Raw genomic sequence first — 13,993 nt, forward strand, 5'->3', positions numbered from 1 at the left:
TGCATATTTAGGAAAGGTTAGGGAGTCTAATCCTATCTCTACCCATAACCTAATTCCCTAGCTTAATGACAATGGTATGATTGATCCACTGCACGAGCTAGCCCTATATTTGATTGAACTCAAATTGCTGTATCTGTTTCTTATCTTCACATTTCTGATGCTACATTACTGACACTGAAAAGTCCTGGTCAAATGACACCACACACTGTGATTGTAGAGAAGTGTATTATGACTATCACCAGTGTTCATTGTATATTTTACATTCTTACTTATGTTCAATAAACAATTCAAGTTTATTTGGAAATAGTTTGCCACCTTCACCATAAGAGGACCACGAGATTTCTCATGCTATTGCATTTGTATGTATTTGGTCTAACAACTATAGCATAGATAAGTGTGGAAGAAATAGTCTTGTAGATGTAGTCATATGTATGAAGTGCTAGTCCGAAGGACTGTATGTTGTATGCTGATATACACACCCATGACATGACAGTGTTATGTTCTCACAGCACTGTGTTTGTACACATACTTATCAACAGTTACAAACTGTACTGTATGTTTGTACACACAGCTATCATTATGTTACAAATCACATTGTAATACATCTCAGCAGTACTCTCCCAGAAAATCTGACACCTGTCAATCAAAGCCAGTAGATGTGACCCTGGCCCCCTCCTTTATCATAAGGTCAACGACCTTGTAGTCTTCAAGTTACATAATGTTGATAAAACTAGAAATGCTTAAGAAACTCTACCCTACATCCTTACAGAGTTGTCAATATTTAGATCTTCTCGGCCTCAATAGAGAAGGACAAATGAAACATTCATGATTCATTTTCCCTGCATTAAAAACACATGGCCCATTCAACCGATGACTAAAGCGAGGGACTCCACAAAGAAATAGTAATCTAGCCTAAACCATGAAAGTATTGGGGTTGAAATTTGTCTTCAACGTGGGTCATATTTTCTAGCAAAGATACCCCAAACACAAATATAAAATTAACTCTATTGAAGGTGCATATCACATAACAGCATCATGATGATAAGTAATTCTGGGTCCAGACCCAAAATTATTTGTCATCATATTTTAAGCCACTGAATATGCATTCTGTACAGCTACTTAACATATTGAGAGCTCAATACAATTCAGGATGTACACAATATCAAAACTGTCTCAAAATTCTATTGTTGCAGCTATAACTAGTACTCAGGGTTCATGCACTGAAAACTTGAAATTAAATTAAATTCCAGGACTTTCCCCATCAGTTTTCCAGGAGTATTCAGATCAATTTGGGTCATTTTCCAGGAGAGTTGACCAGTGAAATACATGTTATTTGTCAACACACCTGCTTTTTCATACATATTTCAAACCCATCTAATTGATACTTTACAACAGTAAACGCAATTGCTCAATTGATATTGGTTGATTTTCCAGGAGTTTCTGAGAGTCAATTGCATTTGTTCGGGAATTTCCAGGAATGTACATGAACCCCGACTACTGTACATGTATTACTGTGATAATGCACTGACCTTATTATCCATATCATTTTTACCAATAGCTGATCGGATGACAAACATCAATGCATCAACAAGGCCTTCACATTCTCTCATCTTAGTACGTGCCTCTGGACCAGATGAACTGACATTCCTACAGAGGACAAAACAAAGTGATACTGTTAGTGTGTATAAAAACAGTAGGACATTGCTATGTTCATAGTCTTCTCAGTTCTACACAGTGTGTAGGTATTCCATGGTATTTCTGATATTGGCTATGGAAAGAACACAAACAGTGCTGCATTCATGATCTTCCCAATTCTGCTATGTGTAGATATTGATTATTCAATGGTATTTTTGATATTGGCTATGGAAAAGACATAAACAGTAGTATTGTTATTATGAATACTTCAGACTGCAGGATATTACTAAGTTTATACTCTCAGAATTCTGCCGTGTGTAGGTATTGAATTATATTATTAAAACTGGCAATGGAACAGTGATATTGTTCATATGTATGTTTAGAGAAGATAGTGTGTTGGTGTGTTCATTATCTTCAGAATTCTACTTAGCATGTAATGTAAGGTATTGAATTGTATTGGGTATTGGAAAAGAACAGACCTCATGTAGCAATAACACTGGACTAACTTATTTTCAATATGTGCCATAGGTCCCTACCCCAACCTATTCTGAGCGTACTCAGAACCAAACAATTTTGTTGTTGTTAGGCCTTATATGTATATATTACTATATATGTTTTCCTATCTATTGTTGTGGTCCAGACAGAAGTTTAAAGTTATTTTTTATCTACTTTTCATTGTCGACGTATTTACTTAAATAATTCCTTTTCCTCACTTGATATGTCAATTTTCTTTTCTTTTCGACTTCTAGCAAATAAACATGTATCTATGTCTACATGCATACATGTGTGATACAACAATGATACAACTACAACAACATACAATATAAGGAGCATGAATTGAAAATGTTTTCAAGTAGGCTAACCAAAATGTTTTCCTTTAAAAATATAAAAGGACATCATGCTATCACAATACAATGTATGAGATGTGTACAGACAACTATCAAAAATTAATTAATAATGTAAACGTCTGACCTGATAAATTATACTGCGTGTTTAGTAGTTACAGCACCTCAAGAACTCTATTTTATTTCAATACTACAACAAGATGACAACTTACCGAAGACATCCTGTTGTATTACGGAACACAGTAGAAAGAGGTACATCTCTGGGTTTTGTGTCTTCATCCACGTTTCTATCCCAGCCTGATTCCGGGATGACGACAACGTTGGTCATCACTGCCAATCCGTCATCTATGATAGGTTTCTTTAAAGACTAACAAATGCAAAACAGAAATAGTATTTCAATCTTTATTCTGAATACTCAGATTGATTTTTTTTTAAACAAGGTATGTAAATCTATGAAAACTTTTACCACATTTCACCCTTCTATTACCAGGGGCTCTAAAACCTTATCAATAAAACACTGTCAGAAACACAGAGTCGATACCAACAACTAATGGTTTTAGCAACTTACCTCTGACGATGACAGGTTCCAGAGTACTCCAGTGACAAGCTCCCTGATATCTACATCAGGAGTACTCCTAAGTAGTCTAATCAAGGCAGGAATACCACCTGAATTCTTTATAGCTACTTTGTTCTCTTCGTTCTGTTTTCCATAGGAAATATTCCGCAGTGCACCACATGCGCTGCGATGAATTTCAGGAATAGGGTGTCCAAGAAGGTTCACTAAAGGAGAAACACCATCTAGACCCCTGCAATGGAAAAATCATACAGCATGTAAAGATGAATTGCTGAATAAATCTAGTAGAGGAGCCTGCATACAGGCAATATACTAACTGTATACTGTACCAAATATGTGCCATTCCTTCTTCATACACCCTTCATGACAAATATTTATTTTCTAATACCTACTTGCATATTAAAACTTTATTTGTGCTTTTTTTCATCTTTGCATGTAACAAAAATTCATCTTGTAGCTTTCTCAGCAATTTATATTTTACTTAATATATGATGCCCAGAGCTCGAAAGAAGGTTCTTAAGAAGTCCATCTGCTTTAAAACTTTTAAAACTTGGACTTGGCAAAGAGTAAACATAGTATTTAATGCTATTGTTCTCAGTCATTTTTCTGTAGCACAAGCAAGCACTTTTATTATTTTTTTTAATTGGCTGTATACCTTCATTTTCACATTTGTGATTTGAGCCTCTACGCGTGTCTTGTCTTTTATTACATTTGATATTTGCCTGGTGCCAAGACAAATTTCCCTTTCCATGTTTTATGGACAAGAAAGTATATCTAATTTAATAGTATAGGTAATATGCAAGTGTTTTATGAGTACAACTCAATGCAATTCTGAAATTTGATTATCCCAATAAGGGCCGTCATGACTGCTGAGTATGTGTTTCCACCTATTTCTCCCTATTTATTGAAATACTGTCTATATGGACAACCAACTTGAAGACAGAAGTAGAATCTTTGTCCTTTTAATACATATTTCTTACGCATATTTCTCTCCTTTTTACGTCAGTATCCTTGGCAATCCAATTTGTCAAACTATGGCATTCTGGTAACTCTCACCTTGTTTTGTTTTTGATATTGTCGTCCTTAAAAGTCAGATGTTGTAGATAGGCTGCTGCGTTAGCCACAATGGCATTATTAGGATGACTTAGATAATCAATCACTTCCTGTAAATCAGGAGCTCGCCACCTCAGATCTGTCAAAATGAGACAAGTCAAGTAAGTTTTAACATAGATAGCACCATAGCAGGCTAACTTCTGCTGTACAACATATACTGCAAACCTAGATATTTTTGCTACTACAAAATTTGGCGATTTTTACAGTTTTCAGCTAGTTCTCAAAGATTAATTTTTATTAAATTACCAGACTGGTACATGTGTTCATGTTCAAAAAGACATTTTAGTCACTACTTTGATATTTTCACGTTTTTCATTTTCCAGTGAATGAAATAAGTGAAAATAAATGTTCAGTGAAATTTTCAGGTTTACAGTATACTGTAAACCAAGATACTTTTGCTATGAGAAAATGTTGCTATTTTTTAAAATGTTCCCACAGACTACTATTTTTTTTTTTTGCATAGTCTTGAGTATGGTACACTGTTACACTTATAATATACTGAAAACAATTTAACAAACACATATTCATAATTACTGATGAAAATTTCTACTCAAGAGTCAAAAAATTTATAGAAAGTGAATCACAAATTTTTGCCGACATCTCATCAGCATCATCAGGGGTATACTACAATGGGCTTTTGTCATGTGTCTCAGAAGAGACAGACACTGACAAGATGTACCTTAGGGATTTGCTTCCAAGAAATGTTTCGACTCTGTAAGTAGCAATTTTCATTAGTAACTATGAACCAAGAGTTTATGAACATTCATTATCAAATATTTTCATGTGTTTTGTTCGTAGCAAAATAAGTGATGATTTGTCTTTCGTAAAAGAGAACCACCTAGGTTTGCAGTATTAAGCACAGCATAAACTGTTCAGGTAAAACTTACTGTAACTTGTTATACAGTGTTTGAAACAAGTAGTATAATAACACAATGCAAAGCAATGATATGTGTCGTGATATGAACACAGTAATAAACTGATCAGATATAGTATTTATACCAGTGAATGATATGATCATAAATCACTCATAACAAAACTACATCTATAATATAATAATCATAATGTTAGTTTTTATATGGCCCTTTCCTACTCTGTGCTTAAAGTACTTTACAATTATTACCCATGGCATTGATCTATAGCGGGACAGTGGCCCTTTATAGTTCCTCAATTCCCTGGGGAGCATACAATCCATTGCAGTCTTTATAAGCACATGGGATTCTAGCATTCACATTACAACCTCTATCCTAACAGGTCCCCCATTATACAGCTGACTTGACAAGGAGACAAAATCATGGTTCAAATCTTGCCCATGGACTTTAGCCATTCAGAAACAAACAACAACGGCAAGATACAACTGCAGATTCAAAGCCAGCCACTCTTACACTACTTGACCATCATGACTCCACAGTGGAGCCGTAAGGATTATATTGAATTATTCCTTTGTCCTGTGCCAACTTTATCAATAGTTCTGCCAGACAACTGTTGATTTAATATAGTCTGATCTCCTATTAAAAATCCAAATCAAATAAAAACCAAATATTTATCAAATGTATGAGCTAGCAACGAGAGATACCACCCCCTGCCTCCCACGTAATAGACTTTGAAGCTACCAGCAACTATCATAGATATAATAAAATCTGTTATCTCTCGTTGCTAACTCAAACATGTGATAAATGGTGATCTTATTCTCAGATTACAATTTTATTCGATAAACTTAACAGCATACATGTACTTTGGTGTAGGATTATAAGTGTGAAAAACAGTTGTCTGGCAGAGTTATAGAAAAAGTTGGCCCAGAACATAGGAATAATCCAATATGACCTCACTGCTAACACGACAATAATGTGAGAACCTGGGATTGAAACGTTGGCCTTTAATAAGCTGTATAATCTTGCAATTGCCCCCACCCCCAACCCACTAAGAGTTTATAACATTGTCAATTATAACACACTGTGGTCCAATCTGGTCACTAGTTGAAAAGAGAATTTGGTTGCTGCACTCCTGTATTCATTTAGGTTACTATCTAATATCTATGCAAATGAGTGATAAATGGTCATATTACATCCCAAAATATCATATACTCATATTAAATCATGATGTGAGGTGATAACCTATTCATCACATGCCAAAATGGAGGATAAAGGGTGATAACAAGTTTATCACATCTTTGTGTCTATAATTATATTACATAACAGTAATCGAATCACGGGATAGACATATGAATGATAAAAAATTCAATGATTTATTATATACAGTGTATAGAAATGTAGGGGGGTTTTATGACAAAAACATGCTACATGGAGAATGGGGTTTGAAATCTAAACATAAATGATGTTAGTCAGCCATCAAAATACATGCAAAATAGCAGCAGAAGTCAATAGATTAGTTTTTGAATTTTTAGTAGAAGTATCTCAGCAGAAGGTTACAAGAAGGAGCTTCATTCAACTGAGACTTTTATCATTTCTATAGCCAGCAAGGCAATGTTTTATGGAAGTACCTCTGCTTCTGTCCAAAGTAGATGGAACCGAACCCCTGGAAGAACGACTTCCAGGTGGTCCATCAAAATCAGAGCCTGGTGCTACTGGGGCTCTCTGTCTTGGCTCACTTCTCATTGGTTCTACAATAATTACCACACGACAGACAGACATACACAGGGAATAGCAGAAAGAAGAAGTAAAAGAGTTGATGTCAGTAGGATTAATGGGAAACACAGACAAGTCAAAGGTAGTACTCTGCCAAAAGGTTGGACCTGGACAGTACCATTACCAGTTTATGAAAGGGGTAGTTGACCACAAATTGAGGGACGCAATGGTAATCATTGTTGGCAACCCCTGTTATATAAAGGTTCAGTCCAGCTTTGGGGCAGAGACAGACAGACAGACAGACAGACAGACAGACAGACAGACAGACAGACAGACAGACAGACAGATATACAGAGGAAGGATTTTACAACACAAGAACACCATAGCATATGTCTTCTTATTTTGCTATACTTATGTAACTTATAGCAGGTTCCATACACTCAAACTTCAAGTCACTTGAATTTAAAAGGCATGCTCTGTGTCACTCGCCAATGGTTTTATGGCAAGCTTAAGCTTCAAGTCACTTTCAAGTAGTTTCATGGCAAACATCTTGATATCTATCTCACAAGCAGACTGTAATTTTACAATTCACGCTCGACTGTTTACTGGTCTGATGACATGAATTCTTATTTTACAGCTGATCAGTTCATGAATTTAACTTTTTCCAGTAATTTTCAGGAATATTTCAAATTTTCAGGAATTCTCTGACTTCTGGAAAATCAACGACTTTCGGGACTTTTTTTTAAAACTATGTATAAAAACTGTAATATCCCACGTTTCTTTATGCAGATAATGTGATTATACACTAAGTTATGTGTTGCCCAACATCTTTACTCTGAGAACATAACTCATCAAATCACATCACATCAGATCAAATCAAATCAAATCACAGAAAAGCCAAAGTGTTTCCTCCACTGTCTACCAATAAATTCTTACACTTGCTGTATATCTCACATTTCCGTACCTGTTGGATCATGGGGTGATGGTGGTCTTCGTATTGGGTCCTGACTACCTGGTGTTTCCATATCTGCTAGTGGTGCTCTCTGCATGGGGGTAGATGGATGGTACATCTGTTGGTAGGGATCACTTCTTTCTGACGGTGTTCCTAAAAATAACACAAATTCACTATGAATATTACAAAAGAAATTATGAATATATAATCCCACATTTCACTTTTTCGTATTTGCATCTTTGTTTACCCGTTACCAGCTTACTATTACAATATTGTCCAAGTGATTATGAACATCTATTGGCAGGCTTCTACATTGGCTGATTTTCATGAGTTTTACACACTATACACCACCTCTTATATATTCTTAACACTTGCATTTGGTTTATTTTTACATTGATGGAAATGTAATGTGCACGAAAACAAACTTACAGATAGCGAAATAGTCCATAAGATACGCCATGCTGTTCAACCCTATCAAGCTTCTCAAAACAGTGAGTGCTGGCTGATAGGGTGACACACCACGTTGAATCTTACAAACTAGTAAAGCTACGATATAATTATTTCAGAATATTTAGTCTAAAAGATGGTATTTGAAATTAAGTTTGGTAACAACAGATACAGAGCAAAGAGGAATAGACATAGCTCTCTGTGAACAGACTTGAGATACCAAAATGCAATAAATGCATGCATGCACATAACTATAGTGAAGCCGCAGTGTCATTATCATCATGTCGCCATAACTGTAAAACAAGCATGCCTATATACTACAGTCAATTTCCCAATACCGTAGTTTTTCTGTTTGATACAACCACGCAGAAACTAATAAGAAACTGGACATGCTCCACTTTAAGATAGCAATATTGAATGAGTGCAGTTTCTTGCTACATTTTGTCTAGGTGAAATGTACTACACATGCCACCATACAGACATCAAATGAACACCACAAAGGACATTTTATGTGCCCTTCATTGGGTGTTTGTGATGATACTAAGAGAAACATTGGTGCTCGAATGTCTGCATGGTGTTGCAATACATTTAAATGGTTAATTCCAGTTAGACAACATGTAGCAAAATATGCAATCTTGCTAATGAAGTGTGGCATATGAAGTTTCTTGTTGGTTTCTGTGTGGAGGTTGTACCAAACAGAACAGCTGACTGGTGTTGTTAGATTCACTGAATATTAGTGATTAGAACATTACATACGTGTCTTGTGTGCATAATCTAGCATCAAACTTTCCGCAAGCTTTCCATGTGGCCTTTACAAATCTCATTAGCTTATCAGTGGCTCAACACTAGCACATAGCTGGATTACTTTCTAGTACACTTTCACTCACACACACACACACACACATATACACACTGCAATGCGCTGTGCATATAATGAACTATGATTGCAATACTACACACACATACACTGCAATGCACTGTGCATGTGATGAGCTACGACTGCAATACTACACACACATACACTGCAATGCACTGTGCATTTGATGAGCTACGACTGCAACACTACAAACACATACAGCAGTAACACAAATTAGAACTGACTGGCAGCCACCAACTTCACAAATATTAATAAGGAGTTAACTGTTGCCAACAATCTTAGTAGTAGTCACAGGGGAGTTAACAGGACTACCCTCAGGTGCACTGTGGATGGATTTATCTAGGGATTACAAACAACAATCATTATTGCAATCATTACAATTAGTATAAACTAAACACCGTCAAATCTGTATTCAAACATGCACATACCTTCAATTATCAGTATAAACATGTTCATCAATCTATATATTTTTAGTTAAAAAAGATACTTGTCATTCACAAGTTTGAATTCATTACGCATGTCAGTTTTACTACTTCCCTGTCAGACATTACACATTAAACATAGTAATTTAGAAACTTAACAGAACATCAAATGTCATTAAAAAATAATTATACATTCAAATCACTTGTCTGGGTCATTTGATACACTCAATGCTGTCTGGAATACTTAGAGTGAATGAATGGGTAGAATATTTTATGAATAGCCCTCACCCAATCTAGAGTGATTGGCTATATTTACTCACATAGTCCGAATACGTCAGTTTTGTGAACCAGGACTATTGTTACCATGCAACATAGAGGGCGATCTCATGTGATGTAGTTGATCTTGCATGGTACATGTGCAATGTTGGGTGATTCAAGTTTACAGAAAATCTTATCACATGTACAGTATCTACTATGTACATGTAAGTCTGGATGCCAACATGGTCTCTAACTAAACATGTGAGTGGAGATGTAAATCGTAACAATACCATATAGGAACTAGACAATGTACGTGTTACCATTGACAAATATTATCAATTTGGCTGCTACCTTAAATTTATGACTGATAACAAAATTCAAAAGAATTGTTTAATGAAATGATATAGCTATGACCATATAACACTTATACATCTCAGTGACAATTCACTTTTAAATTTGAGCTGCATATTATTACAGTCACTCTTCAATGATTGTAATTCCTAGGACAGACAAGGCATGGTTTTAATATGCCTGTAGTCTTAGAACGATGAGTACATGTTTGAATACAGATTTAACCGGTACATCACATGACAATTTATCCCAACCATATTTAGATACCAGTGTTTTAGACATATTGACGGGACTCAAAAGGTATTCCAAACTTACTGTATTGACTATCATCATCAGGGTGTCCATAATCATCATGTGGTTGGGAACCATACCTATCTGTACTAGGCATTGTGCCATACCTATCACTACCTGGGGGAGATGGGTCCCTATATCGATCATCGGGATAACCATAGTTATCATGGGGAACAGAAGCTGGTGGCTGATCATGTGGTGGACTTAAATAGTCACTACCGTGTGGGGAGCGTGGTGGGGGAGCTCCGTAGCCATAACCTGCAGAACGTGGTGGCTCGTCTCCGTATCTGCCATCATCTACTGGAGGTGGGTTGCGATAGTCCGGCTCGTCATCGTAGTTCCTCATGTTGTCTTGTGGGTGGTAGTTACTTGGTTGGGGAGGACGTGTCGGTGTGTTTGGTGTGTATGGTTGTGATGCTGGAGAGATGGGATAGTTGTCTGTGCTTCTAGGCAGCGATCCTACTGATCCCGGATGATAAGGCCTCGTGTGAATTGGTTTTTGTGCTGGAGTTAACTACAATAAAACATACAAACACATCATTAGTATGTAAACCTATCCAATGGGCTGCACATACAAAATATTTTATCTAATGACTTCAGCAAAACCTGTATTTCATAGTACCTGATATTATCTCCATTCTTTGGATTAGATTCAAATGCATAAATTGTTCATTAGAAGATTACTGTATTTCAAAAGTTCACAATACTTTGAGGAAGGACTTGTTTGGTTTTGTTTTTTTTAAATTTTAAATTTAAATTTTTTTTTTTTTTTGAACATCCTGAACTAGCTTCATATGCTGAATAATTCACTGCCACTTCAACAACACTGCAAACATTGGATTAGTTTTGGTTTCACACACATGTATTGTGTTAATGAGAGGACATTACACTATTAAACCAACATGGCATTACACTAAATCTCATAAGTTTCAGTTTTTACAATTACACTGTTACATAATGATACTCAAACATGTGTTATACTTGTACTATTTCACACATGTTCACTTCTGGTAAATAAATGCAAACTGCAAATAATTCAACTTTCTTCTCCTTTTTCAAGTATTTGTTGTTACAGTACGACTGAAATTGTAACACAACTATAGGAAGTTGTCAATAACATCACTGCCAGAATATGAACACATAAAACATGAAAATTTATTGCTAGACAATGTAAATTACACATACATACATGTATACATATACTGAAGAGCATTTTAAAAGTAATTGTATACACTTTTCAGCGCAGTCAGGGACACATTTCAATATTTGATTGGGTTTATGCAGTAATACAATAACATGTTATTTTAGTCATTCAAACACAGGTTATTTATCAGGCATTTGTCACCATTTTTGTTTTTGTGTTGTTGTTTTTTTTATACTGGTACATTTGTATCACATAACATGTTGCTTTTATACTGTGGTGTTGCATATCAAAGGTGTGGTTTTTCAGTATCATGTGTCCTTTTGTTAATGGTTTGCCTGTCTGGAAGAAATACTATATTAGCAGTGTGTTTCCCCAAAGTTTTAATTCTCTGGGAATGGAGATAAACTTTTCAACATGTATAATTTTGGAAATGGTCGCCTGTGAAATGCTTTAGAAATCAGGGTAGTATGTCGCAATTTACTGCTCTTTCACATTCACTGTGATTCAAAATAACAAAACTGTGTCACTGAATGAACTAGAAGGGTTATACACATTTTAGGTTCAATGATGTGTTGATCTACACTGCTAGTGTTGTGTATATATGCACAGTAGAAAGGTGCTCGGGATCTAATTTTGTCTTTCTACCCTTGACTTGCATCACTGTTGACAAATAACTATACAGAAATATATAATGATTGACGTCATTACATGTAAATGACAAAGTAACACCTTAATATGAAAATTCATGAATGAAATCAGATCAACAAGCAGAGGGTATCATGTATATTGTAGACATAGCTACTGGCTGACACATCTCAACACATCACTGCACCTTGAAAATCTACATTAAAATGACTATGATTATAGACTATCTATGATATGACACCACCCTGGAAATGATGGCTATGTATCCAGGAAAATGACAACCCACTTGGAAATAATGGCCTTGTCATATGACTACGGCATGCACTACGGTGATGGCCACCTTTATCATGTGATTGGTTTGAGTTATCTGTTTATCTTTACACTATACTATACTATACTATAATGGTTAAATGGGAAAGCATTAGCCCACTGCAAAGCACTGCACTGCAAAAAGTTGTTAAGCTTTATGCGAGAGGGAAAGACTTGACAGCTGCAAAGATGCACACATGAAAGCCATGAAAAAGTTACGCAGGACAAAAAAAGAAGCATGTCATGCAAGAACCTGGTGAGTGGTAGAAGGAGTACTTGGTGGTAAGATATGGTATATCATGGCTTGGCTATCACTGCTCTCATAAAATGTGCCAACCTGTGGATCATCAGACCGAGCTGAGCCACTATACGTAGATGGGGCTCTGTCACCGTCGTCGGCAAAGTCAAACGTTGCAGCGTATGTCGGAGTAAAGGGTCCAGAATCTGACTCCTCAGCAGCGAAACATTACGTATTCATCAGGGGGGCAATAAAATAACATGCAAACAAAACAGAATCTAATTAACATCAACATGCAAAATAAAGAAATTATAAACGTTTAATATTAATATCACTACTTGAGTTATTGTACTTCACTACTAATACAACACAACTAGGGTGATTTGAGGGTTTGCACATGCGCACGCTTATAACAATGTCTTGAACAAACGTGTCTTTGTCTGTCCTTACATTTCAATATTCATGAATCTATATATGTATTTATATACCAGCTTAATTAAAAACTACATATTCCACTTATAACAGACCCAATCATGCGATGCACAATCCTCCACTTTATGCATATGCTGTGCTCAACAATATAGTATTGTGTTCCATTGTTTTGATGTTTTGCTTAGGAAACTTTTTTTTTCTTATTTTTCTTTCGTGTAACCAATATCTTACAGACACTATCACTATATCTAAACCTGTATAAAACTGACAGATTCTCATTTCCAGCAGTTCTGAGTAGACTCAGAGAGGAACTGTACAGCAAGTTACATTTTTGCACTTTTAAAAAGATAGAGGGGGTTGAGCTGAAAATATGAAAAAGTCAGACAAGCGGCTGCAAATATCATGAGACAAGCTAAGACATGTGCACTGTCTTTATCTCCAAATATTTTCATTAGTCCATTGGGATTGACAAAACTTAACACACAATGGCTGAATTGTCAGGGTAAAGATAAGAAACCCATAGCAGACATATCTACCACTTCCCCGTTCATGAAGTGACATGTGCAAGTTCTTACCTGTGGTTTTGGTGCTACTGGGGGAGGATTGGAACGATTACTATGTAATGATAAATGCGATGAATTTGGTGAATGGGTATGGTTTGATGTGGGTCCGTTGACTGCTGGTGACGCTGGGTATCTTCCACCGTGACCGGGGTCTGTAATATTAAAAGATGAATTTCATGACCACTTCATAGACATAACAATTCAGTGACTGCCATGAGATTCTACCACCAATTCTCTCTAATTATATGTTGTTATAACATCAGCAGACACAGATTCCGTGGTGTTATTTTTTTTTGGAATAATATTTGCGTGAAT

The 13,993-nt window shown here is 35.9% G+C and overlaps 1 protein-coding gene across 1 annotated transcript in view; it reads right to left on the bottom strand.

The window, feature by feature from the left end:
• The window catches only part of LOC144434568 (catenin delta-2-like), a 61,359-nt gene that overhangs the window by 9,353 nt on the left and 38,013 nt on the right, over positions 1-13,993 (bottom strand). Inside the window, exons 8-17 of the mRNA XM_078123037.1 lie at positions 13,675-13,830; positions 12,783-12,889; positions 10,372-10,861; positions 7,714-7,854; positions 6,665-6,784; positions 5,744-5,746; positions 4,111-4,246; positions 3,049-3,286; positions 2,693-2,847; positions 1,530-1,647 (exon numbers count right to left, since the gene is read on the bottom strand). Of these exons, the coding sequence (XP_077979163.1) occupies positions 1,530-1,647; positions 2,693-2,847; positions 3,049-3,286; positions 4,111-4,246; positions 5,744-5,746; positions 6,665-6,784; positions 7,714-7,854; positions 10,372-10,861; positions 12,783-12,889; positions 13,675-13,830 (1,664 nt within the window). The remainder of the gene's footprint in view (positions 1-1,529; positions 1,648-2,692; positions 2,848-3,048; positions 3,287-4,110; positions 4,247-5,743; positions 5,747-6,664; positions 6,785-7,713; positions 7,855-10,371; positions 10,862-12,782; positions 12,890-13,674; positions 13,831-13,993) is intronic.

The sequence above is a fragment of the Glandiceps talaboti genome, chromosome 4, assembly GCF_964340395.1.
Source record: "Glandiceps talaboti chromosome 4, keGlaTala1.1, whole genome shotgun sequence".
NCBI lineage: Eukaryota > Metazoa > Hemichordata > Enteropneusta > Spengelidae > Glandiceps > Glandiceps talaboti.